The sequence below is a fragment of the Malurus melanocephalus genome, unplaced genomic scaffold, assembly GCF_030028575.1.
Source record: "Malurus melanocephalus ecotype Western Australia unplaced genomic scaffold, MMel_1.1 scaffold_155, whole genome shotgun sequence".
Lineage (NCBI taxonomy): Eukaryota > Metazoa > Chordata > Aves > Passeriformes > Maluridae > Malurus > Malurus melanocephalus.
In genome coordinates this window covers 993,169-1,019,228 of record NW_026623387.1, presented here as the reverse complement: position 1 = coordinate 1,019,228, position 26,060 = coordinate 993,169, and the positions used below count along the sequence as shown (strand labels likewise).

The 26,060-nt window shown below is 35.1% G+C and overlaps 1 protein-coding gene and 1 long non-coding RNA gene across 2 annotated transcripts in view; one reads left to right on the top strand and one right to left on the bottom strand.

The window, feature by feature from the left end:
- Window positions 1-702: 702 nt before the first annotated feature.
- Window positions 703-26,060, bottom strand: part of LOC130576809 (sodium channel protein type 2 subunit alpha-like) — a 44,622-nt gene continuing 19,264 nt past the window's right edge. Inside the window, exons 16-26 of the mRNA XM_057371728.1 lie at window positions 24,123-24,575; window positions 17,141-17,258; window positions 15,401-15,555; window positions 14,325-14,498; window positions 11,901-12,023; window positions 11,368-11,649; window positions 8,899-8,952; window positions 7,968-8,105; window positions 5,334-5,438; window positions 4,666-4,936; window positions 703-4,293 (exon numbers count right to left, since the gene is read on the bottom strand). Of these exons, the coding sequence (XP_057227711.1) occupies window positions 3,110-4,293; window positions 4,666-4,936; window positions 5,334-5,438; window positions 7,968-8,105; window positions 8,899-8,952; window positions 11,368-11,649; window positions 11,901-12,023; window positions 14,325-14,498; window positions 15,401-15,555; window positions 17,141-17,258; window positions 24,123-24,575 (3,057 nt within the window). The 3' untranslated portion in view covers window positions 703-3,109. The remainder of the gene's footprint in view (window positions 4,294-4,665; window positions 4,937-5,333; window positions 5,439-7,967; window positions 8,106-8,898; window positions 8,953-11,367; window positions 11,650-11,900; window positions 12,024-14,324; window positions 14,499-15,400; window positions 15,556-17,140; window positions 17,259-24,122; window positions 24,576-26,060) is intronic.
- Window positions 24,954-25,937, top strand: LOC130576810 (uncharacterized). Its single transcript, XR_008965712.1, has 3 exons — window positions 24,954-25,028; window positions 25,766-25,810; window positions 25,901-25,937. It is a non-coding gene; the product is annotated as an uncharacterized LOC130576810 (long non-coding RNA).

Here is a 26,060-nt window from a genome sequence, read left to right as displayed (position 1 = left end):
CACAAAAAAAAAARRARRAAARRAAAAAAAAAGGCAAAAAMMGCATTAATTACCCCATGCCCAGGTCCAATGCACACAGYGCGTCCCTTTTCCTGCCACCTCTATGTGGCAACCTCTTGCCAGGGACCACGCCCAAAAGCCCCCACAAAGGCATCAGTTGCCTGATGACAGCTGAGACACGGCCATTAAAGCCTCCAGCAGCTCCTGTTCCCTTCTTTTCATAAGCAAAGATTTCTGAAGAGAGAAAGGGATTCAAGTGACTCTGTTATGCCCCCATGGGGTTATTTTGGTGACAGATCCCAGGTCACCTATTCCAGGGTGAGCAGTATCTACTGGAGCAGCTGYAGTGTCTACTGGACCATCCTGCATTGGACTTGACCAACAGAGAATATCACCGGAGCTCTTCCTGGGCAACTCAAAAAAATTGACAAAATGACACAGTCAAAATGGGATCCTTTTCTGAATTCTAGAAAAACTTCTCTGAGCAGGACAACATCAGCATTTAATTTCATTTAGATGGTGACAAGCTGATAGTGATCTAAGTCAYGAAGCAACATGTGTTCTAGATGTCTAAATCACCTCACTGCTGAAGTGSCCCCCCCCCTTAATTTTACCAACCATTACTTGTTAACCTTTATAAACGTCATACATACAACATACATAAAACACAAAGACTAAAACAATTACATAAAAAGGTTATCTTTATTCTTTTGGGTTGTTAGCAATGTAGTTATTTTTGGTAAAACAACTTCCTGCATGCAATTCATCAGTACACTATGAGCCAATAATTTCTATAAAAGCAGGAGCCCATCTACATTCTAGTCCTTTTGTAAGAAATGCAAAGTGTTTCACTACCCAYTGCACAAGCTCACTATTCATCCTCATGAAGGAAGATTTTGAATAACAAATTATATTTAAAGTATTTCTACTGCAGTATGTACCAATAAGCAAAGCAGACAGTGTGACACTAACTCTGGGGAAAGAACAATGTTCCTACTCCTAAGATTACCCTGAAAATCAACAGGGAGGATTATAACGTGGAAAAAAAAAAAAAACAAAAGCAAACGCCTTCTATCTTGTTTCACATAAAAAGACCTACCTATGGATCAGAAAAATAATAGTACTGTCCATTTCCTTTTAAATTATTCCTTATTAAAAGGTGTTTAAAATAATTAGCCAAATTTTCCAATTACACATTGTATCTTAGGTTTCCAAACAGTAAAGTGCCAAAGACAGACAGCAATGCAAAGTAACAATAGGAAGATATATGTAATTTCTTATAGTAAGTATAAAAATATTATAAAATAAAATTATTAAAAAAATAAAAAGAATAGATATGTATTAAAATTTTTTTTTCTAACCCCATATTTTAAGCCATCTATTTGTCCTGTAAAGTCCAGTAACTTACTGCATATTTGCTGATCACAACACTCTAACAAAATAAAATCTTTAATAGCAGCGAACTATTGCTTACTGGTATGAGGAATGATGGTCCTGTCAAACAGTTTTTTTCTTTGTACCACTCACATGTCTTCCCAYGTTAAACTTTAATAGCTGTAGGATAATAGCAGCAAGCATGCATCAGTTAGAGCTTCCAACTATTTGGAATATTACAGAATATATCATAATATCTATTGAAATGTTATAAGCTAACTTACTAGGGTACATATTTGACACAAATACAATAATTAGGTCATTGTCTCTTTGTTCAAAAAGGTACCACTGTGTAAAACAACTGATTAAATAACAGAGGGTATTTTACTTACACCTATAGTGTCAGCCTGAAAGCCAAAAACAGTCATCTAAACCACAATGCACGACAAAGCTGCTTTAAGTACATGTATATTTTTGGTCATCTCAGCTCTATATAGAAAATTACATTACAGYGGAAACCTGACTAAACTGCCGTAGGGGTATCAAAACACCTCTGACGCCTCTGATGTACATTTTTTGTATTTCTGGCATGATGCATCCTTCCCAAGTAGGGAAATTTAGGTTGGTGGTATACATTAAGGTACCATTTGTCCACAAAGGTACTCTGCTATCAATTTATATTCATAGTTCTGATTATTTTCCTAAGTGGGATATACTCATGAGAAGTAAGAGGTGTAGAAACAGACTTAGGAATAAAGTATGGGAGCTATTCATGATATTACCCACTTTTTTTTTTAATTAATATAATTTCCTATAGGCAGAATTTGGCATTTGTAGTTTTTCTGTGAGAAGAATGTTTCAAGAATTACAAGCAATCTTGTACTCTGAAAGTTATTTTTTTAAGTTTCACAATTTTCAGAACAGGAGCTCTGTGTAGCATCATTTATTTAAACCATTCCATCTGAAATGGACAGTATAACAAATTAAGAACTACTAAAAGGCATTAAAAATAAATATTAAAATTAAAAAACTAAGTTACCAACCTCTTTTCTGTGCAAATTATTCCCTTGTTTGATGTACTAATAAATTCTCTTTCTGGACTCTGTTCTTTTTTTATAGTTTGCTGCTGATTTGATCTAGATCCTGAGGTTTGATAATCTGGAATCCTGGTTTCTCACTTTTAGAAGTGGCTTGAAAAGAATTATATCYATATTATGATGCCATAATTATCTATTCCTGACACTGGTGTTCCTCTGCACATAGGAGTATTATTTAGGATGTATCTAAAAAAAGGGCACTTAMGATTTTTTTTCTCAGTRCACCAAAATTAATATAGCATAATATATGTGATTAAAGCAAACAAAATCATGAACAAAAAACTGGACACACATGGAACACAGAGAGACAAAATGTACACAGTGGACACACTTATGCCACAAAAATACAGGCTTCTTAGGATCCATTAAGGGTTCCTATAGTCCAATTAGAAATTTTGTGTCTCATCTCAATTAGTAACAGCTGATAACAAAAACTATTGTTCTGCAAGTTTGTTTCCCTGTTACAGACCAAGAGTTTACCAGTGAAGGACCGTTGTCTCGGACAGGCAGTGACTGTAGCAGTGGGTAAATACATAAAACCTTATAATTTTGGCATAATCCTCCCATAAGAGTGCTACTGATAAAAAGRTTATCTTTTTAGGCTTGCGAACACTCAACATGGACAACCTCTCTGTCTTTCACTTTTTATTTCCTCTTCTGTCTTTCCCTTTGTCTTCCTTTTCTGATTTGTCATCTTCATATTTTTCTTTTTCTGGTTTTGTTATGCTATCATAAGAAGGCGGAGCTGTGGTGGGTGCAGACATACCCATTTTCTCTGGGGCTGAGTTTTTGCTTAGCTTGCCAACAACCACATCTTTTTGGACAAGCAGATCACCCCCATCTTTCCGATACATAAATGAAAGCTTTTTTACTGACTGTCTTAAAAGATGACATCTGTAAGCACGCTGAATGATAGTGGCAGACACTTCTTCCTGTTTTCGTTTCAGTGTGGTTGTAATTGGTTCATAGGAAGCCTTAGAAGGATTGGCTGCCATAAACCGATCTTCCATCTGTATTCTGAGGGCATCCATCTCCYCACTTTCCCCCAAAACACGCTTTGTGAAAGCAAACAGGATGTCAAGGCAATGAATTCTGTCACCGCTCACCATGGGCAGATCCATTGCAATAAGCTGGACTTTGTTTGGTTTTGCTATGAGAAGAGGTGGATCTAACGAAGCAGCAAAATCTGATAATTGACTATATTCTATGAATTGTGTTGCATCGGGATCGTATTTTTCCCAAACCTCATAGAACATCTCAAAGTCATCCTCTCCCAAGGGTTCAGCGCTTTCTTCAGTAGCTACACTGAAGTTCTCYAAAATCACAGCGATGTACATGTTCACCACTACCAGAAAGGAGATGATAATGTAGCTGACAAAGAAGAAAATCCCAACAGAAGGGTTGCCACAGTCACCTTTCACAGAGCTCCCCGGATGATCTTTATGGGGATCACAGTCCGGCTCCCCACTGTTAAGAATTGGAGCGAGCAAACCATCCCAGCCAGCAGATGTGGTGATCTGAAACAGGCAGATCATGCTGTTGCCAAACGTTTCAAAGTTGAACATGTCATCAATCCCAGCTTCCCTCTTGACATAGGCAAAGTTGGACATGCCAAAGATGGCGTAGATGAACATGACCAGGAAGAGCAGYAGCCCAATGTTGAACAAAGCAGGAAGAGACATCATCAAAGCAAAAAGCAGAGTGCGGATTCCCTTAGCGCCCTTAATGAGGCGCAGGATTCGGCCAATTCTGGCAAGTCGCACAACTCTGAATAAAGTGGGTGACACAAAGTACTTTTCAATGACCTCAGCTAGAAACATACCTGTGAAGCAGAAAAATAAATTCAGAGAGTAACTTTTAAACAAAGATTACATTTCCTACAAATAAGTGTAAAAAAAAAACCCCAAGTCTAGTTGAGGAATTACTGAAAAATATAACCAGAGATAAAATTTATCTGCTACAGGTAATTTTAAATTTTTTTCTCAGCATTTTTACAAAATCACTCCAAACCTAGAAGTATTAAAAGTGATATAGAATTATTAAGAAAGTTACAACTCACAAGTGTGCRTGTCATTTCCTAAACCATCAAGAGAAATTAAAATTAAGTAACTCCCTTAACTTGCACAACTTGTCAGAGATAAAGCATTAAATACATACCTAACTATATTTAATTTTGAATATCAGAATTTCTTACCTATTATTGAAAGAATAACAACCACAAAATCAAAAATATTCCAGCCAATGGTGAAGTAATAATAACGGAGTGAAAATATTTTGAAGACACATTCACCAGTGAAAAGGACAACAAAGACCAAGTTAATCCAATATAAAATATTTTGCATCAGGTCAGTCTGGTCATCTGTTTCTATCATCATTGTGACCATGTTAAGACAGATGAGAACCATAATGGTGATGTCAAATGCTTGCTTTGTTACAATATCAAACACCAGACCTTGGAATTTGTTCTGAGGGGAGAAAAAACAACAGGTGATTATATGTAATGAACATCCACTTCCTCCCTCCCATTTCCTTTTTCGTCTTCCAAAATATACAACCAAGCAAAAGGCTGAAAAACCTAAGAAAAACACTGTCCAGTAACTCATATGCCAGTTCAAAGTTTTCTGTCAAAATCGAGTAAGCCGATATATCTTCACAATCTTTGATTCTCGGCTTTCTGAGGCATAATGCATATGAGAGATTTTTCCTGCAGAACAGACACACGTACATTTCACCTCAGAATGAAGGGACAACTTAAATTAGGACTAAATCATTTAGAGTTAAGTGAGGAATGTTTTTATAAGTAATGCACTGCTGTCATTTCACCCCAAACACATATGACACAAGAATAGCACACGTTCTTACCCTAGGTCGAGGTATAGGTTTTTGTGGTTTCTTGGATCCCAGCTTCTTCATTGCATTGTAGTACTTCTTTTGCTCTTCAGTCATGAAAATATCTTGACCTCCAAGGTAAAATAATAAAAAAAAAACCAACCCATTATTTCACAGCATGGCAGAACATGGTTTTAATGAACCCTTTATAAATCCTTATACATTATTACCAAACCCAAAACATAATAATTATCAAAGACTGTTAAAATATCTGATGAATCTTGAAGGCAAAATAAAACAAATAAAGGAACAAAAAAAAAAAATCCGCAGAAGTTCTATCTGTTATTAATACATACCTGATTAATTCAATTAAACACATACAACCCCCTCTCCCACTTGTAAAATATAACTACCATAGACACTTATAAATCTAGTATCATAAACTCCACGCTGTAAATCARTCTACCAGAAATTAAAAAGCTTCAAAGGTACAACGATTCACTGTGAGCAGATATGCCTTCAGGTAAAATGTACAAGGAGAAAGAAATTACTGATTTGACTTTTCAGGATGTACATTTTACCATGTGAGTGTAGGTATCTCAGAACAGATGATAATACTTTCACAGTGTACATSAAGCTTGGTCATCCCCCTACATTGTAGCAAGATCATCAGAAGCATGGGTTTACTCTGGGATGCCTAGACTGGTATGTATAATACACATGTCAGAAATACGATTTATATTGACAAGTAACTTGTTTCTTTTCTTTCATGCATTTGTTTGCGATTACATTCCAGGTACGCATGATATCAAAGCAATGGCATTTGGAAATTAATTTCAAAGTCAGGGGTGATTCTGTGACTTTGTCCCGMTGATTTTTTCAAGTGTAGCAACCATTTTATAAACAAAGTAATGATAACTCTGGGTGAAGATATGTTTGACTCTTWCAGCTATGGCTACATATTGATGTGGAGATTTAGAAGTCAAAAGAGATCCTTTTTATCAAGCTCTCCCCATAAAAAATATTCAAATAAAATGAACTTCTTGGAGAGTAAGGGTTTTGGAAGAAAAACAAGAAGGTGATTTGATAATTATGGTGGAAATGTTGAGACCGTTGGAAGGTTTCACCCAGTGGAAAACAAATACTAAAAAAGTCATAAAGAAAGTGGGATTGAGTTAGGGATTTCTTCTGCTGTCTCACTGATGCAGTTGGCCATCATAAGTGAACAAGTCATCTTTGTCTCAGTATGTGTCCATAGGGAGAATATAGGTCTCAAGACAAGATACCCTTGAGGACTGGTTAGGAAATTGACAGCTGGTAGAACATTGCCTCCCTCATRGAACTAATGTAACAAAAGTAGGATGCACAAAGAAACCATAGTTAACTACACAGAGATAGTATATTGCAACAGGAGGTCTTTTCCCATTCATATCCCAACATGCCCAAATGTCAGTGATATGAAAAAAGAACAAAGAYGAGAAAAAWACTGATGAGCAGCCACGAACTGTGTGATCTGCACATTTCCATGAACACATGTGCACCTAAAAATTCAGAAGACAGACAACTAATGCTTGTTAATTTGCTACATGAAACTGAAGAATAGCATGTAGATAGAATTTCACTCAGCCTAACTGTATGTCCAAAATTTTACTTTCTTGGTGACTTACAACAGCTCCAAACGTACAAGGGATACGTACCACTCTGCCACAGGAAACCCTTTAGCAGGAACCCTAATCTGCCCTCTGAGTCATAATGACTCCAGTAGACAGCATCTGCCAAGTGAACTTAATGAAATTTATAATTACCTCATTACTGAGTAAGGTCACCTTGTTACATATTGACTGCCAAAAATGCCAGTAACATGTATATAACCTCAGTCTTGCTCTCCAAGGATGAGAAACAGAACTACCTTCCTGGTAAGTACTGGATGGCCCTGAAGTTTACTCCAAGGAAGGTGCAAACATATTGAAAGATGAAGATGCTGCCATTTATAGTTTAAATAGCAAGTATAATTTAATTTGCCATCATAGCCTACATTTTCAACTATTTAAATATTTCTAGAGTTCTTTCCACAATCCCATGTTCATTTAAATTCTAGAAACAGCTTAAGTTGAAAAGAAAACCCACGTATTTTCAAATGTCACCCATTTTCTTTTTCTCCCAAATTCGTTAACTCAAGACAGTTTCCCAACCTTCTCTAACCTTACAACACAGAGCATTATTTTTAGCATTCAACTTGTCTGTATTGGCCTCTGTAATGGAGGCCTTCACAATCCTGCTATATCTTATCTCCTTATCAATTTTGAAATTTTTATTTCTGCATATTCTCTTCTTTCCTGTCTTTCATTTGCTTAAGTCACTGCACTTTCACATAGCTTGGTCACAGCACTGCAYGGATAAGAAAACCCAAGGCATAACTGATGGACAACATGTCATTGGGCTGTGCAGAACACTCAAACACTCGGTGTAATTTTAAATTACTTCAAATGTCTTAAAAATAAAAGAGTGTTATTTCATTAATTTGAACAAACAAAGGTCTTAAAAGCTGATTTGTTTTTTCTTTCTATTTCTATGAGAAATCTCAGACACTCTTATCTATCCTTGCACACATTTGCTGAATGCTCAGTAACAACATAGTATTGTGAAAATTAAACATGTGGTACTTATCTTCTTTTTTTGTTGGTTGAAGTTATCTATGATGACACCAATGAATAAGTTTAGGGTGAAAAATGACCCAAAGACGATAAAGGCAACAAAGTAAAGATACATGTATAGGTTGTCTTCATACTTGGGCTGTTTCCCTGCCTGCRTAACAGAAAAACAGCAATGCATCACAAATAACAGTTAACACAAATCAAAGAACCCCAAGCAGGAACAGAAGTTGCATCGAGACRGACAGCAGGGGGACAAACCCAAGTCTTTTGGAGCACACCCTACACTTGCSTTATATTTGAATTTGAAATTCTGTTTAATAGAGGTGTCTGTAATTGCACACACACACCTGCCATTGCTCCCCTCTCCGTCTGTCCTCTGATGACATTTGACATTTCATGTAGGTCCTATTAAATTTGACAGAAATGTGCAAATCTCAAAAGCAATTCAGTTCCTATAAATTATATATAAATTTGGAGCTGGATTGAGGAGACATAAGAACATGTACCAACATTAAAAGAGAAATAGGCAAATTTAGCAAGTATATTGATTAATGTRTAAGAGTCTGCAGCTCTGGATTAGCTATTCCAGTGGTGCCTCTTGACGATGTGGGGTATTTTCGAAGCCACAGGAAAAWCTTATTTCCTGATCTGAGCAACCTCAGCAACATAAATTAATAGGAAACCAGATCTCATTATTTTGGATTTTTAYAGAAGAATTATTGATTTAGTAATAATTTAAGTATATCCATGGATTTATTTTTTTTTAGCAATTAAAAGTATAAGCATATTATGGGCATAGATTTACATCAAAAAATCATTAAGGTTTTACATTTTAATTTTTATRTTTTAGTTCAACTGCCATTCAAGAAGCATTACATCAATTTTACATTTGTTTTCCCTCAATAAATTTTATTTATCCTCAGTAGATTTTATATTGCACTTACTTCAGTAGAATCAACTGCAGCGTACATAATGTCCRTCCATCCTTTAAATGTTGCCTAAAAACAAAATTCGTTAAAATTTTCCATCAAATTTGCAGTTCTGAGAACATTCTGAATAAATGTACTGCAATGTATTCGTACTCATAAAAATGTAGGAGAATATTAAAYGTTGGGCGAGTTACAAGCGACGCATTCACTGGAAGATCATTACTGTGGAATACTTCCCTCTAATTCTTAAAGCACAGAATRAACTCCAATCTTCATGGATTGGAATTCATATAAACTCTCTGGGAGAGGAGTTGCAATCCACAGCAGCATAGCACAGACTGAAATCTATAATAAGGCTCTCAGTTCCAACTTTTTGACTACCAAAAGCTGGGGGAAAAAAAAAATCAGCCACCATAGGTTGGCATTGYTCAGAATACAGAAATAGTCCTAGAAGAAACTCCAAAAGGTAAGTAGCCCCAGGAAATGCCAAGAGAATAATTAAATAATAGGATGGTTTGGCTTGGAAGGAACCTTTACAACTAATTATCTAGTTCAAGCCCTATGCCATCAGCAGGAATGTCTGTCACTACATCAAACACTTCCAATGATGGGCCATCCACAGCTTCTCTGGACAACCTGTCTTACTACATTATCATGAAAAAAAAGAAAAATCTTCCTTATATCCAGTATAAATCTACCTTCTTTCAGTTAAAAAACTCTGCCATTTGTCCTGTCACTACAGGCCCTGGGAAAAATTTTTCCTTGGTCTTTTTTATAAGCCTCCTTTATATACTTGAAGAGACCCAAATAAGGTCTTCCCTGGAGCCTTTTCTTCTCCAGGCTGAACAATCCCAACTCTCTCAGCACTTCTTCAAAGGAAAGGTGTTCCAGTTCTCTGATCTTTTTATTGGCTGTGCTCTGGATCTCTAAGAGGTCCATATCTCATTGTTCTGCTGAGGTCTCATGAGAATGGAGYGTATGGGGAAAATTATCTCTTTCTGTTGGCCACTCTTGTTGGCCAGCCCAGGATATGATTGACTTGGCAATCAAATCCTGTGCAATCACATGCAATGCACATTGCCAGCTCATGTCAAACTTTTTTTCACCAGTATTCTCCAACCAYCTCTGTGGGGCTGACCTCAATCCATTCATTCTCCAGTCTGTACTGATGCTGGGAATTGACCTGAACCAGATGCAGAACCATGCATGTGGCCTTGTTGAACTGCACGAGGTTCATGGAATTCAACCTTCAGCTGGCTGAGGTCCTTCAGCTTGGCATCCCCTCTAAATCTGTCATCAAGCTCAGGTCGGTGTCACTGCAAACTGCTAAGGGTGCACTCAATTCCATTATCAGTGTCACTGATGGAGTTGTTAGATAGTAYTGGTCCTCATGCAAACCCTTGAGAGACACCACTTGGCACTGTTTTCGTCTTGGACACTAAACTGCTGACTGTAAGTCTTTGCACACAGCCATCCAGCCAACTTCTTATCCCTCTAGCAGGCCTGTAWCAAACTTACTCTGGTGAGCTATGATGTTGAGGTCAAGAAAGGTGTAAATGTTATGTTCACTGCAATCATTATGTAGGTGAACTGTACGGGCAAGATATGCTACAAATGCTAAACATGCTGCCACTCTCCAAGCTGGTCATTTATGCAATTGCCTAGCGCTGTTTAGCAATTGCTACTGTTACCCTCAGAACAATCAGATGGTAGCCTGCTAGCACAATACTAACTACTCAGCACTACCAGTCGGAAAACTTAAAGACAGAATAATTACCAATTGCTTATGATTACAAATAATTTCCCAGAAGCAGTTCATCAAATGAACTTAATTATGAATATACATTTGTCTTATCAGCAATTTACAGATTCTGCCTCTAAAAAAGGCTTGTCCCAGAAATCTTGCACTAGTAAATTCAACAATTGTTAATCTAGAGTTTAAAAAAAAGCTAAAAACTTCCTCAAAAAACTCACTTAGAAATAATAGACAGCAACTGCAGCAGGACTACTAATAATAAAATAGGCAAAGGGAGAGGAAAAAGTGAATTTAAAACCTTGATCTAAATAATAGCTTACTCTGTTCTTGTTTAAAGATCAGATTAGACCTGTAATGTATCTATGAMAATCATGGTAAAAATGTTAGTCTATATGCCTTAACAGATAAAGAAAATAAAAGAAAATGAAATCTAGCTGCAGTTTTTAGCCAGATATTTTAACTATATACTGTATTTCTGTAGAACCTGAAAATGTACTAGCAGTTGGGTGCCAAGGAACTTTATATCCATCAGGTAAATATTAGATATTCCTCCTAATCCAAAATGTCCAGAGAATCACATTTTTACCATAAGCAATATTAATTAGCTCCATAGAAGAAAATGATGAAGTCAAATCCATATCCATTTATTTATTTTAAAATAACATTGAAAATTATGGAATTAAATGATACTGCTACTGAAATTAAAGCTTGAAAATGTTTATACTTACCACTTGAAGCAGAGAAAGATAACCAACTGCAACATTGTCAAAGTTTACTTTCACATTTTTCCATTGTACACCTCCCATAGTCCTGATCATATATTCACACATACTTTTATTACTGACTTCCTGTGGTGTGAACCTCTTATCATCTGTGGTGTTAACACAGTAATAGAACTTGCCAGCAAACAAATTTACTCCCATGATGCTGAAAATCAGCCAGAACGTAAGACAAACCAGCAGTACGTTCATAATGGATGGGATTGCTCCAGTAAGAGCATTTACGACCACCTAGTCAATAAATACAGAAAAAGAAAAAACAACAACACAAGGATTACTTTTTTTCAATCTAGAAAATTATTTAATGCAAAATGTTACTTTACACTGAAGTAATGCAAACAGAAAAGGAGTGATGCATGTAATATAATCAAACATGGTATTGATGGTCTTGCAAACAGACATGCAATTAGTGTTCCTCTATGACTTCATTTGGCATATTTTTATGGATTTGTTTTACACATTATTTCTTTTTTTTTGCTTACCCTCATGCCTTCAAAGCGTGACAAAGCTCTTAGAGGTCTCAAAGCTCTTAATGTTCGGAGGGATTTAATTGCACCAAATTCTGAGAAACCAAGGGCAGTAGCTACTAAGCTAACCAACGAGACCTAGAGGAAACAAAACAAAGGAACTTTTCTTTTTTAAGTAGCTTCAAAATAGAAATGCCTCGAGGAGGAAAATTTTGATCATGATACTGGGAAAAAACCTCACAAAGTCCCTACTCTTTCAGCAAGAACAAACTAAAAAAGAGAAAGAAGAAAAAGAAAAAAAAAAGTTAGTCTAACATCCCATGCAAATTTTGGAATAGTTAAAGTATATTTTTGTTTAATTAAAGTATATTTTTGTTTAGCTAATCTATAATACCATCTGTGGATAAGTCTGTATGCGCATTTTTATTTAAAAAGAAAAAGCTTCTTCCACGTGTTTGATTATGGTTTACAAACCTTGTGATACCAGCTATGAACTGACTTTTACACATAGAAATGTAAAATATATTAGAAAATTCAAAAGTTGCATTACAGAACAAGAAGGAAAATATTAAGAAAATGCTGCAATAATGCATGCAAAATAGAACCCCAACCTTAGCTTCACTTCAACTTTCTCTTCTTGTAAGTAACAAAGAGGGTAATTGCAGAGAAGCGCATTGTTATCATAAGCTGGAAACACTTTGGATTTTTTTAATTGTTTATGTTTTGGACAATTAATCTGCCCTGGGATTTCCTCTTTTAACATTATTACTTTTGTAGAAGAAAGGCTTTAATCCACAAGAATTTTTGAAACCTTCAGTACAGCTGGATTAACAGCTCAAAAGCTGATTCTCCTGCTGTTTTCTGGTGAAAGTCAATGACTTGTGTCCCCACTGAGTCTTCCACTCCAGATGGCTGTCTCCTGTTGTGTTTACACATCAGGAGGCCTGCAGATTTCTTTCCTCTAAAGGTAGCTCAACCAAGCTGCCAAACACTATAYAATCCCATCTTCCTTCTTTCCCGTGACATCACTTGTACTTTCACATGCAAAGATGAGCAATACAAGCATTATTATTTGTTTCAAGGGTAATTATCCATTTTGAAATCACTGTAAACATCACAATGGGTAAGAATTTCTGTTTGCATACTGCAAGTTCTTTCCCAAGCATGGAACAGCTGGAGAGTTTAGGCTGACAGGTACAGAAAAGTTGCCTAAGAAGACTATGAAATGTTGCTTCACTGTGATGATTTAACGTGACTGGTACTGGTATGGCAAATTTGTTCAATGTTTAGCTAGAAAAAGGCATAGGACAGGAAGATAAAACAACCATCTATTTAGGTAGTTGAGGGCAGCACCAAGGTGCTAAACCAGCAGATAAAATGGCGGCAGGAAGAGAAAGAATGAAAATTCCTTTTTACCAGCTAACAACAATATCAAGTAAACCTGGCAATAATGTCAGGAAAAGCTAAGCCAAACACCTTACTCAAAGCCAGTCTCAACTTTCTGTCCTTTTATGTGCTGAGGGTATCATGTTTTGGAAAATTTAATTTTAGGGGAGGACCCTTATTCTTGCTAAGTTTCTTAGAGATCAGTACATCTGTTCTGGGAATATGCTGACTCTATATTTGGTGTAAGTATAAATTGGGAGTTCACAACATAAGGATTGGAGGGGCCATGTAAGTAAAAAGCAAGAAACCGCATTTCCCAGAAAAAAAAAACCTATCACGCTATTTCATGTTACTGAGTTAGTCCATTTGCTTAGAATGGGGATTCACTAAAGAGAAGCACAGTCAAATGAGAAAGTCAAATAACAAACACTTGTGCCTTTCCATCCAAACAATCTACTTTAAAAACAGCATTATGTAAGTTTCAGTTCCACTGGGGACAAATTTTCTGTCATAGATTCCAGATACCATTCAATTAATAGAGTTTCCTTTTGTTCATTTGTTGAATTTCTAATCCAACATCTTTGCAAAAAGAAAGAACTCCTTTAAATGAGCATATAATGCAATGCCACCCATTTAGTTTCTTTGGAGTGCAATTTCAACAATAGTTTTTAATGATATTGTTGAAAAATAATTCTCCCCGGTAGCTGTTTGCCAATGCCTCATTAAGCCCAGGATCAAGCACCCTACCCCACCCTTCCTCCTTGTGGTCTGTCACTATATCCAGCAGACTGAGGCTGAATCAGTTGATAGTGCTCCCTCACCAGCTGGGACCCCGCACAGTAAAACACAAAACACATGGTGTCAGTGATGGCAGAAAGGCAGATTTAAGTTACACACTGGATAATTGCAGTAGGATCTTCTTCACCAGTATGTAAGTTTCTGTTCCTTTAAATCAAATTTATATTATTCACTGCATATATCTCTATCAGATTGAAGTTACATACAATGACATGCCTAAACAACAGAAACAGACTTAGAAAGCATAGTACCTACATCAACAATCAGGAAGTCCAGCCAGCACCAAGCATTAGTGAAGTAAGTCTGAAAACCATAGGCCACCCATTTTAGCACCATTTCCAGAATAAAGACATAAGTAAAGATTTTATCAGCATAGTCCAGCAGGATTTTTATAGTCTTGTGCTGTTCAATATGAATATCTTCAAAAGCCTATGAAGAATGGGTAACATATCAGTCAGATATTGAAAAATCTTTGCAAATTACAAATTAAGTCAGAACTAAATGAAAACAGCAAAGTAAAATCATTTTGAACTTCAAATGTTTTACCTTAAAAAAACAAAATAACACAAAATTACAATTGCATTCTTTCTGCGTTTAAGGCTTTATCATTCAAAYGGAAGTAAAATATAATGTCTGAAGTTGCCAAAAATGTTTTCAAAAATTTCAATACTAGTCAACACAGAATTACAATTTGTCACCCCAAAAAGCCCAGTCAGGTTCATTCAGAAGGCAGTGTCATCATTACACTAACTTCAGTTAACAAGAGACTAAATATTATCTTGATCTTCAGTGGATTTCAGTCTTAGGTGCTGTTGGTAAAGTTTTAGTAGTGGAAGGCTGTAGGTGAGGCCACTGTAAGAAGAGACCAGGGGACTGCTTTGTGCCAGCTCCACCATGGATCCAACACAGGAAACAGCCAAGCACAACAGTGATACTGGTGATGCCTCTGGGCAAACATCTTTTAGAAAGGGCAAAACATTACATGGCAGTATGAGGGCTCAAGGGAAAAAGTGAAAGAAACTACCCTGCAAACACCAAGGCCAGAGAAGAAGGAAGTGCTGCTTTAGGTGCTGGTGCAGAGACAAAGACAATGTATAGCAAATCCTATGCCAATCAGTGACCAAAATGAATCCAAGCTCTGTGAAGCATTAAATGTCACTGAGAACAGTATAAAGAAATGCAAGAATTCCTATGCAACAGTCCAGAAATACTGAAACTAGAACCGCAGCAAAAAATTAACTGAGAACATGATGAATTCAGTATCTGCTTTTATCTAACTTYGATAAAACATTTTTATAAAGACTCTTTCTATGGGTGCCATCTCTACTTACCAGAGCACCACTGCTGAGMAGAATCATGAAGACAATAAATGATTCAAACCAGTTGTGCTCTACTATCTTGTAACAGGTTTTTCGAAGATTCCACCAGATTCTTCCTTTTCTGCTCTCCACATTGCCTTTACAGCATTTAAACTTCTGTATACAGCCTAATACCACAAAAAAATAAGAAACTGTTACATGGTAGAATTTTCATTATCCTGAAAAATCAAGTCATTTTTAGCTAGTTCCTATTTTATGAAGTTCAAGCTACTTCATGCTACTTATGCTACTCATCTTTTCAATTTTATACTTTCAATGTAGGAAAATTTGAGTGTACACATTTTTTTTCTGTACTCTGATGCTACATCAAGCCCATAGTAAATGACAATCATCTAATTGATAATTAATTTAATTGAAAATTAAAGAACACATGCAAATTGTCAGGAGTAACAACAGAGAGCATATATAGCAACTTTCACATGAACTTTTTCAAGAATAGAGAAGCTTTTAAAATAACTTTTGACTTTTTGATAAGGGTCAAGTAAACCAGACATAAATACTATTTTTATTGCTTATGCTGAAGAACAACCACTGCTCCATGGGCTGACTAAGGATACCTGTTTGCATAAACAAATGTTTTAACAGGAGATTATGAGAGTTTCCCAATTTGTGGCAACTGTTCACAGAATTTTGCCTTACCATGGAGAGCTCCCTACCTTACCATGGGGCCCCAAGGCATGATTTTCAATGAACCTMATTTTCTGCCTAAACAATAGTAGCCTCTTTAATTCTTTTAAAGTTATTAATTACATAAAAACACAACCAAGTTGACATGACTTGGSCCCAAAGGTATTCTGGTTTTCCTGTGAGTGGCATAAGTGGCATTCCTTAAGTTCATATGTTGCAAATAAGTTCTGCTATATTTCATMATCTCAAATAAAACAGCAGCTGCCACTGTGAAGAACATGAACTACRTTACATTCAAATATTCAAAATGCTTGCATTATGGAAAAATTAATGTTATGTCCAAGAAATAATAGATACCACATAACACGAGGATAAGGAAGAACTGCAATACAATGTCAAATTATTTGAGAAATGAATTTGCTTGTTGAAATTTTTTAATTAAGAACAGCCCCACATTGCAAAACAATTTGGGTTTTTCAAAGATCAGTAAAATAACACCTCAACGGACAAGAGTCCTAGCCTAAATCAAATGGATTTCAAAACAACAAACCAAAAAGCATGGATAGGACAGAAGATTTAATCCTGGAACATATTAATTTTGAATTGTTTTACTCATGATTTAAAAGGAAATKAAGCTTATTGCTTGAGCCAACTTTCCAAGATCTGAATCACCCACTGGATTGCTTTCTAGAGCTAGGAAGCGACCATGAATAGTCACATGATTCCATTTTAAATTACTCACTGGAGTGAGCCTGGTGTAGGATTTGATCTTGCAAATTTCATGACTGACAAAGTAATTTAAATCAACAGAATTACTGAAGGCTGASGATAAGTTTACAGAATTGTGCCTAGTGATTATTTTAAAATACAATTGATCACATAAACACATATTGAACTTTGCATCACACAAATACTACTTCATGGACTTCAGAACAACTATCTGCAACAGGCAAAATTAATTGACTTGAAGAATTAGGATGCAGGACTGTTGTAGCAAATAGCTTCTTTGAYGTTTGTTGCAAACAAGCAAAACATAACTGCTAGTCCCAAATTTTATTTACATACCTTCTGTAAAGCATGCCTGTAGTTCTGATGCTTTTTCTGGTTCAGTTTCAGTTTGTTCTTCTCCAAAGACAGCTAAATTAACTGTACTTCCTTCTGATGAGCTGGAAAAATCTAGCTTCTGAAAATAAAATTCAGTAATATTTTTACTTTATTCATATTTACATTTTTAGAAGTGTAATCAGCTAAGCATGCAACACTGTGTACCAGTAATAAGAACAGTATTTGTCACCAGAAATACAAGAAACCACCCACATGTAGCAGTCAATGCTGTTGAAATGTGCATAAATCATCTACGTACTATGTACAGATTGCAGGGCATTTAATGGAATCTTTCATGAAATTTCAGAATTTTAGTCTAAATATGTTATTCATCAAATTTAACTGTTACCAAGTTCATTTGCTGATACAAATTATCTTTATTTTGCTTTCTACTATTACTTTGTCATACATTTCAACTGGCATTAATTTGCATTCTTTTCTGCCAATGCACATATGTAGCACATTGTGCATTCTGAAACTACCCATTACTCTGGTACACATACCTGTACAGTCAACATTCAGAAATAATTTTTGTGGGTCTTTTTTTTTTAAAATAATTAATATTATGCAAGCCACATTATTAAAAAGATCCCCGAACTTAAAACTAAACACACACAAAAAACTCCAACTAATACAAGAATAAGSCTTAAGTTATTATTTTTTAATCTGTCTGCGTATTGCAGAAATCTGGAGATTTTAAGGGAAGATGTGCTGTCCTGTACAATTAATTTAAGTATGAGTACCAAACTAAATCAGAGTAGTTTTGGTCACAGCATTCTTTGACATCTTACAATGTTATTATCAAGAAGAATATAACATCAGTGATGAAGTCACGCAAGGAAATGTCTGTAGGGAATGATGCAAGCACRCTTTATAACACAACCTTGGCTTTGTCAAATCAACACCACTTTTATTAATTGAGTTAGATTTGCATGATTAAGAGATTTAAGATGCAAATGCAGACAAATTAGTATCCAAACAAGTTGCATTTATACCTCATGTGAAACGTGGAAGGAAAAAATTCTCTTTGGTATTAAATCTTTTTTTTAAGGTTTGCGAAAGAGGACAGACAATACAATAAAAACAAGTAACCCAGTGTTCTGCTTTAACTTCAATTATTTTTTTTTTATATTGCCTACTTTGCTTTACTTTACACTGATTATCTGGAAGAAAACCCCCGTATTATTCATGTTTACTGTAAATATGTCTTTTCTGTTTTAGTAACATTAATTTCAAAAGAGCAATATTCACAGCAAACAGTTTTTTCTATTTCCTATTCATTAGTACTACTGCACCCAWTGATAGCACTGTATGCCCTCCACAATTCTATTAGTATGCTGCTTTCATCATTCCACGACATAGCATACATATTGCAAAATGTTGCAGTGGTGGTGAGTAAACTAGAATATTTGAGTCAAATTATTAGTTTTAAAATACATACTTTTTAAGAATAAAAATGTCTTGTGTCATATTTCTAATAAGAATCAAAACCAATGTGAAGTACTCTGTGCAATTTGAACTGTGAACTTAATATACTGTTTGAGCAGATGACATGAATTCAACTGAAAATATAAAAGATGAACAACCACAAACACAAAAGAAACTGAAAAGAATCACTATGTTTAGAACATGAAGTTATATATCTCATATAATTCGTGGTAGAATAATCAGAGATTAGAGCTATTTAAAATTTATTTTAATTACAAAAGGCAATTTTCTTTACTCTAGAAATAAAACTAGAGATTCCATAAACTATTTTGATATAAACCAGGTAGTCTGCTTTTGYCTAGTTCTTTCTTCTACGGATGGTGTAGGTATAATCATACTGCTTGAAGAATTACAGATTTAATTAAACATTGGTTCTCTTTTTTATGTGAGGGGCTCATATTTTTTACTAAGATGCAGGTATCAAACAASAAAAACAAAGAGATTGTAAAAATCAATATGCATAGGAGAGTATCCTGCTGTGATCAAAAAATTAGAAAGCTAGTTTCTTTGCTATTTCCATTTGCAGAAGCCTAACTGATCTGGGGAATCACTCCAGGAAGAGAACTTTTAGGAAAGACAGAAATTTCATCCTTCAACTCCCAGGGCCCTAAGYTGCTGTTCAGTTTACCAAGCAGAGGTAAGAAGGCCACACTGTATGTACACTAAGCACTGCATTGAACGGATCAACTGATGTACTCAAAAGTTAATTAGCAGTTTTGACATTTGCAAATATGCAGCTAAATAGCTTTTCTTAGAGACAATTCCCTCAATATAATATCTTTTTTCTTTTTCACTGTTKGCAGGTATAGGCTATTCAGATTTTGAAAACATTAGTTATTTCAATAAAAAAATCTCCTGTATTTTAATCAGGTCAAAWTTTTATGCTTATGACCTTTCTTTTTCCCCGAAGGATTCAAGGTATCATGGCACAAATACTCCAATGAATAATACTACTACTACAAATTGTCCCACTCAAGCCACTTATGACTGCCTGAGKCAATCAGAGTCAATCTTTACTGAGCATCACCATTAAAATAATAAATGAAAAGTGTCAGATAATAAGTTTAAAGAAAACGCTACAATAAGAGCTAATAATAGGTAGCCACAGATTGTTCACATGATGCTACCCACTGGGCATTCAACTCATTTGTCACTGAAATAATAAAGGAAAATCWGATAGGTTTCCCAACGTCTGAAGCAAAGAACAATCACACCAGTAATACAGCTCTTAAGAGAAGGAATAAAATGGAAACACTGTCCTATGTAATTAAAAAACAAAACCAAGCAAACACACAAGATGACTGTGCTACATATTCTTGTCTTTTCAATTATTACAGAACTCTATTGCTTTTTAGTTTAAGAGCAACAAGGCAGGAGCAGTGTCACATCATCAAGACTGACCCCCTCATACTCGGGAATAGGATGGGATAGGATAGTATCTAGGATTCTACTCTTCTCTAATTAATTGTCTTTTCTAAAATGGCTTCAAAAAATCCTTAAGCAATATTTTTCCATTCCTTCTGAATAGCTTACTGGCCTCTTGGACACTAAATGTTCCCAATATATAACGCAATGCAAAAGAATACATGAAAGACAGTGCAAGATTCCACAAAAAAAAACAGACAAACAAAATTTATATTTGAAAAAGGATTACCTCAATGATCCCTAAAATGGCAGAGGACAACTGTCCAACCATTCAGAAGAGATAACCAGGAAAGAGAGTGCCATAGCTTACTACAATTAAAGTTTGTTTTATGGTTCTTGAGTTCCTGAATTCAGAGTTTTGAGAGTCTATTTGTTCTTTTTACCAATTGCTTAATTTTATCCTTATCCTGAGTTTTCCTATTTTATATTTTTTCTCGTTTGAAAGTCCTTATTTATATAAACCATGCAGATTTATTTAGACATCTACACAGAAGTTTTGATTAAAATTATGTTTTATGTCTGTCTTTAAAAAAATAAAGCAACTGGATTCAGTTCACAAGGAAACAATGATTTATGATGAAGAACAAAACTTACATAAATGATTCCCTATATTTCAACCTTAAAGACATATACAAATTAGATTGTATATAGACTAGAATATAACTAAACCATTACACCCATAATCAAAGGAACTATGCATATGTATAAGAAAACACATTTGATTGTTCCTAAGAGTATATCTTTCATCCTGTATTTTAGCTTCTCTTATACGAGAAAACTGAAATGTGAATWATAAAAACATTGTGAACAAACAAAACAATTTATATCAAAGATATAAACATTTAGCACACAAGTAACTATATATATATAATATTACAGAGGTATTGGTCAAATGAATGTGATCAGAAAATGTTCATATTTACATGACACCTAAAAATATGGTACAAAAGATGAACARAAAACATCAAGTGAGGACAACCTTTCCATTTTCATAAAATCATAGGCTGTTAACCTCTTTTAACCTTGAAAAATGTTGATGCTTAATAATTCAGTTGACAATAATAGAAACTTACAAAGCATGCAGGTTATGCCATAAAAATAGTACAGAAAATACCAAGATGTAACAAGGAGAGAAGARCATGGCGGTGTTGCCCTCAATCATGCTGTGATGTGAGTCATGGGACTCAGCTTACAGAGCGGCTGGGCATGTTCCCACTACATTGCAACATATGGGGAAAATTATATTGTAGCTGAATAGCATGCAGGCCAATCAATCTCAGAAGTGACCATGTATGTATGATTTTTTTAGGTAACCTGTGCAAACATGCTGACACGTTGTTCTGCCTGGTTAAAAAGCACCAGATCTGCATTCTTGACTGATCCAGCTTGATTTTACTCCTGTGAGAAGAATGGCACGCAAGGAAGTTAAAACGTGGTACCCTTTCAGTTGTTYGAGTTCTGGAAACAGAAGTGTGGATTCCTACTTATGAAAAAATGTGTTTTCTAGACATGTCACACATTTGCAAAACAACATTTTCAGCTGTGTACTAGAGATTTAAGCATATCCAAATATATAATAGAAGAGATAAGATTAGCAGAATATCTGAAGTTCATTAGATTTATACTGGACTTGGGCCTGAAAACAGACAACACCCCACAAACAAAAAAAAAACACCACCACCAAAAATTCCTCCACCCTCAAATCCTCCTCCAAATAAAACCAAAAAAAACTGGCCCAAACAAAAAAAGACACAGAGATACACCCACACTATGTATATTATAGATTTAAGTATACTTTAAATTGTATTAATCAGGCCTTTAAAATACAGAGATATCTTTCTCCTTTCATTTTCAAGACTATTTCTAGTCTTCACTGATGCTAAATAGGATACATCTAAGTTCTTTCTTTCAGAAAGACAGTGCAGGCATAACAAAAAGTAAATCATACCATGACAAACACCAAAACTTCTACATAAGCAATTTTTCCCAGCATCATTAAATATTTAACTGGATGRTAAGAAAAAAAGTTTCAAAGAGTTTAAGGTGTATTATGGATTGTAGCAGACATACAGCAAWGAAAAAAAAAAAAAACACGCTTAGCAATAAACCTGTAATTTCCTCAATTTGTCTTCTGGTATAAATCTAATCTCATTTCTTACCAAGGACTTTTCAAAGACTCATCAAATAATGTAGCTATGTAACAACTCCAATATAAACTGCTCCCATTTGAAGGGGAAGACTGAAAGAAAGAGCTGAACAAACTTACAAAAGGAAAGAYAATTTCCCTACTGACTATGAACTAGTGTATAAGAAATAGAGGCCAATTCTCAGCCACTTTTCCAAATCTGAGTATGTCAAAATTGATACTAGGCAATAGTACCTTTTAAACAGCTAGTGYTTATGTATCATGTTGAATATTAAAGTGAGAAGGCATAGATTTTGTCACACAATTCTAAAATATAAAATAGTAARGAACCAGGTGTCTTCAACTGAAGGATAATCTAACAAGTGTTAGATTTAAAGTTAGATTACCTGGATTCATCAAATATTTCTTCTACAAAACCAAGTTTTATTAAAACACAAGAAATCCAGTATCTTTTAGCCAGCTTAATAATACGTAAAAGTTGTGGCAGCTGTAGCTGTAGTTAACAAACATCRTTTCATTACATAGTGCAGTTAATATTTTAAACAGGTTAAGAATACAGTTTGCTTTGGTTTAAAGAAACCTCTTAGTAATCGAAGGTCTTCTCAACTGAGTGGTCAATGTAATATCTGGAGTAAGAGAATCTCCAAAAAGCAGATGGAACAAATCAAGTGTCAGGAAATGAGCTACTGAAATAAGAAAATAGAGTGCAATACTACTGAACGCTGTACTCTGTGTAACAAAAGAAACACTTAAGAGTACTGTATGACACCTTTCTAAATTTAACTTCACTATGCTTTGCTAGTACAAACTTCTTTTCTAAAATTTGGAAGTAATACTGGCAAATTAAYTGCCAGTTCAAACCAAAAAAACTAAAAACCTACAAAGCCCACAATTAATCAAAACTCTCCCAAATTCATCAACTAAATGCCCAAAAATCAAACCACATACACACACRCACAAAAAAACCCCACCCAAAAAACCCAARACACTCTAGACAAAGCAATCCAGACTGGGGTACAGCTGTCTGCACAAGCGACGATATTCTATTTACGTCATCATGTCTTCAGATGCCAAACGTGGTGATACCAGACACAGTCTGCTCGAGCCACAGATTGCAAACTCAATTTTTAGTGTCTTTCAAAATCCTGCTGAAATCCATGATTTTGCTTTTCCCCTCAGTCTGCAGGTGCTGACAAATGATTACTTTTCTAGAGCTGACCCAGTTTAAAATCAGGCAGYTGTCTTTGAAGTGAGTGGTTCAAAATTCCCGCAAACAAGGAACAAATTAATATTTTTTCATTTAGTAATTCAATTTTTTTTTGAGTTTTTAGTTGATGCATTCACCTTATAACACAAACATTGCTGCCTTGGCTTTCCCCCATCATTGTGACTTCAGAACTGGAAAACTGYTGTCACTGCTCTCATTAGCCTCAGTCAGCACCTCTGTTAAGTTTATCCAGTAAAAGTAATGCTGATTTACCTCAAAGAGTATTCATTTTCTTTATTAGTATCTCCTCTAATATTTTAAATAGTAGTTTACTTACGTTCTTATTTCACAGAAATATTACAACAATTATAAAAGCCCCCAGTCTTTTGACATTGTTTATTCTATACATATACACTAGTTTCTCTATTTAACTAACAATTTGGTAAAGTTTGTTTTTCAAAAATGTCTATAAATGGGTTCACATAAACTTATACAGTTCTGCCAGAATTTCCCACTCTCTTGAGCTCCACTTTCCCACTTCAGGTTATTCACTCTCAGTGTAGTCCAAGGGTCCTGAGTTAAAATTGTTTTGCATTTCTAAGCAGGAAGAACTACAGTATGAAACAATACAGTTGATATAATTCGTTCATCCAAAATATAAAATATTTAAATTTTACCTCCTTGCTTTCCTCCAAATCTGAGTCACTGCTAAACTCTTCTGTATTCAGATGTTCAAAATCAGATTCTCCAACAGCTATTGGTACTGTAACAGTAAGGCTTGGGTTGTTTATRAATGACGGATAATCATTGYCACCTATAACAGTGGCCATTCCATTCTCATTTTTGTGATAGTTTGTATCTATTGTGAGTTCAGTGACAGCACAGTTGGAAACACGGTGGTGTCTCTCACAATTCAACTGATCGGTTGCAGTTCTTTGATTTCCAGCAGCTTTTTTTCCCAAACAAGACTTTTGRACACATTCACCTGCTTTTTTCTTCACATAATCTATTCCCTTCTGAATTCTTGCAACAGCCATCTGGAGGTTGTTCATTTCATTATCATCCTCTGTAGCAGCAAGGTTGTCTGAACTAAATGAACTCAGCAGCAAGGCCAGAAAAAGATTCAATACCTAATTAAAAAAAAAAAAAAAAAAAAAAAAAAAAAAAAAAGAGGAGACAAGGGATCTATAACTAAAAAATAATTTAAAAGGGCTTTTTTTTTGTTCAAAAGAATTAAATCAGGGAATGAAATTTGAAAGGCTGGAAAGGGGCAAAACCCCTGAAATAGGATGAGGCGGGATCCAGAAATGTCTCCAGAACGCCAAAATTATTCAAAAAAGCCTTCACTGAGCTTAAAGAAAAACAAAACAGAGGAGCACAAAATCCCCAAAATGTGACCTTAAGTTTCCCTTTCTAAAGAATCCTGGGAGAGGTCAGAGAGATTGGATGGGCGGAGAGTTGTCCAATTTTGTGTTTCTGTAGTTTTTGTTTTGATAGAAGAAGGAGCAGGACAAGGCAAAGCTGGCGTTTGAGGTGTTTGAGCTCATTTTCAGGCTGCAATTGTTCACTTCATTGAAATCCAGGTGAGAGAATTTTTATTCTGGTGGGATTTTGCTCCTTAGAATCCTCTCTCTTTAAAATCCTTATTTTTCATGGATTTAAGGAAGATTAGTCCCTTTCAATAACTTAAAAATGCATGCAAAGTGAAAGTAATCCTACTTTTATGCAGAAAAAAAAGGCAAGAAATCCTGAATTTGGGCACCGAAGGGGAAAAAATTCCTCAATTCATGCACACAAATGGCAAAATTTGAGATTCAATTAAATAAAAATTAAATTAAAATTCAAATAAGCAGAAGAGAAATAAAATTAATCTTTAAAGTTGATTGAATAATAATTCAATTTATTTAGAATTAAAAACTAAAATTAAATTAATGTTCATTTAAATTAGACAGTCATATTAAATTAAGAATGGAAAAATTAAACTAAATTTTAAAATCTCCCAACTTATATTATAACAATACTATAAAATGTACTGAAATTAGTTGAATTTAAAAGCCAACTTTTCAAATACTTAAATTCTTTAAAAGATGGTTAAAATACCACATATACACATAGCCCCACACAGAAAATTTCTGGGGAAAGTGTGTGTTTGATGTTTTAATATGAATTTTTTTATTTTTTGCCTCTGGAGCTTCTTTCTGCTGCATCATCAGTTTTGGGGAGGGCTTTTGTTTGCTTGTTTGTTTGGGATTTTTTTTTAGTTTTTTAGTTAGGGTTTATGGTTTTTTTTTAAATAACCTGTTTTTTTAAATTATTTTAGGGTCAAGGATGTCACCTTTTGGTGTTGTCTCCCTTCTGATTTTAGGTAAAGCTTTGTTTCTGAGAAAGTGGTGTAACTTTCAACTCTAGTGGAAAAATTATGGATTAACTCATTTTGCCCCTTTTTCTTTTCCAGGATCCTTGGTGGACACCAAAACCCCATCCGAAAAAGGTGAATTTTGGGGGTTTTGCCCTACAAAAACATTTTCAACTAAACCTTTCTCCCACCCACATCATACCATTTTCCCACTATTTCTCCCCAAATCCATGTGTAACCCATGTAATTCCACTGGGGT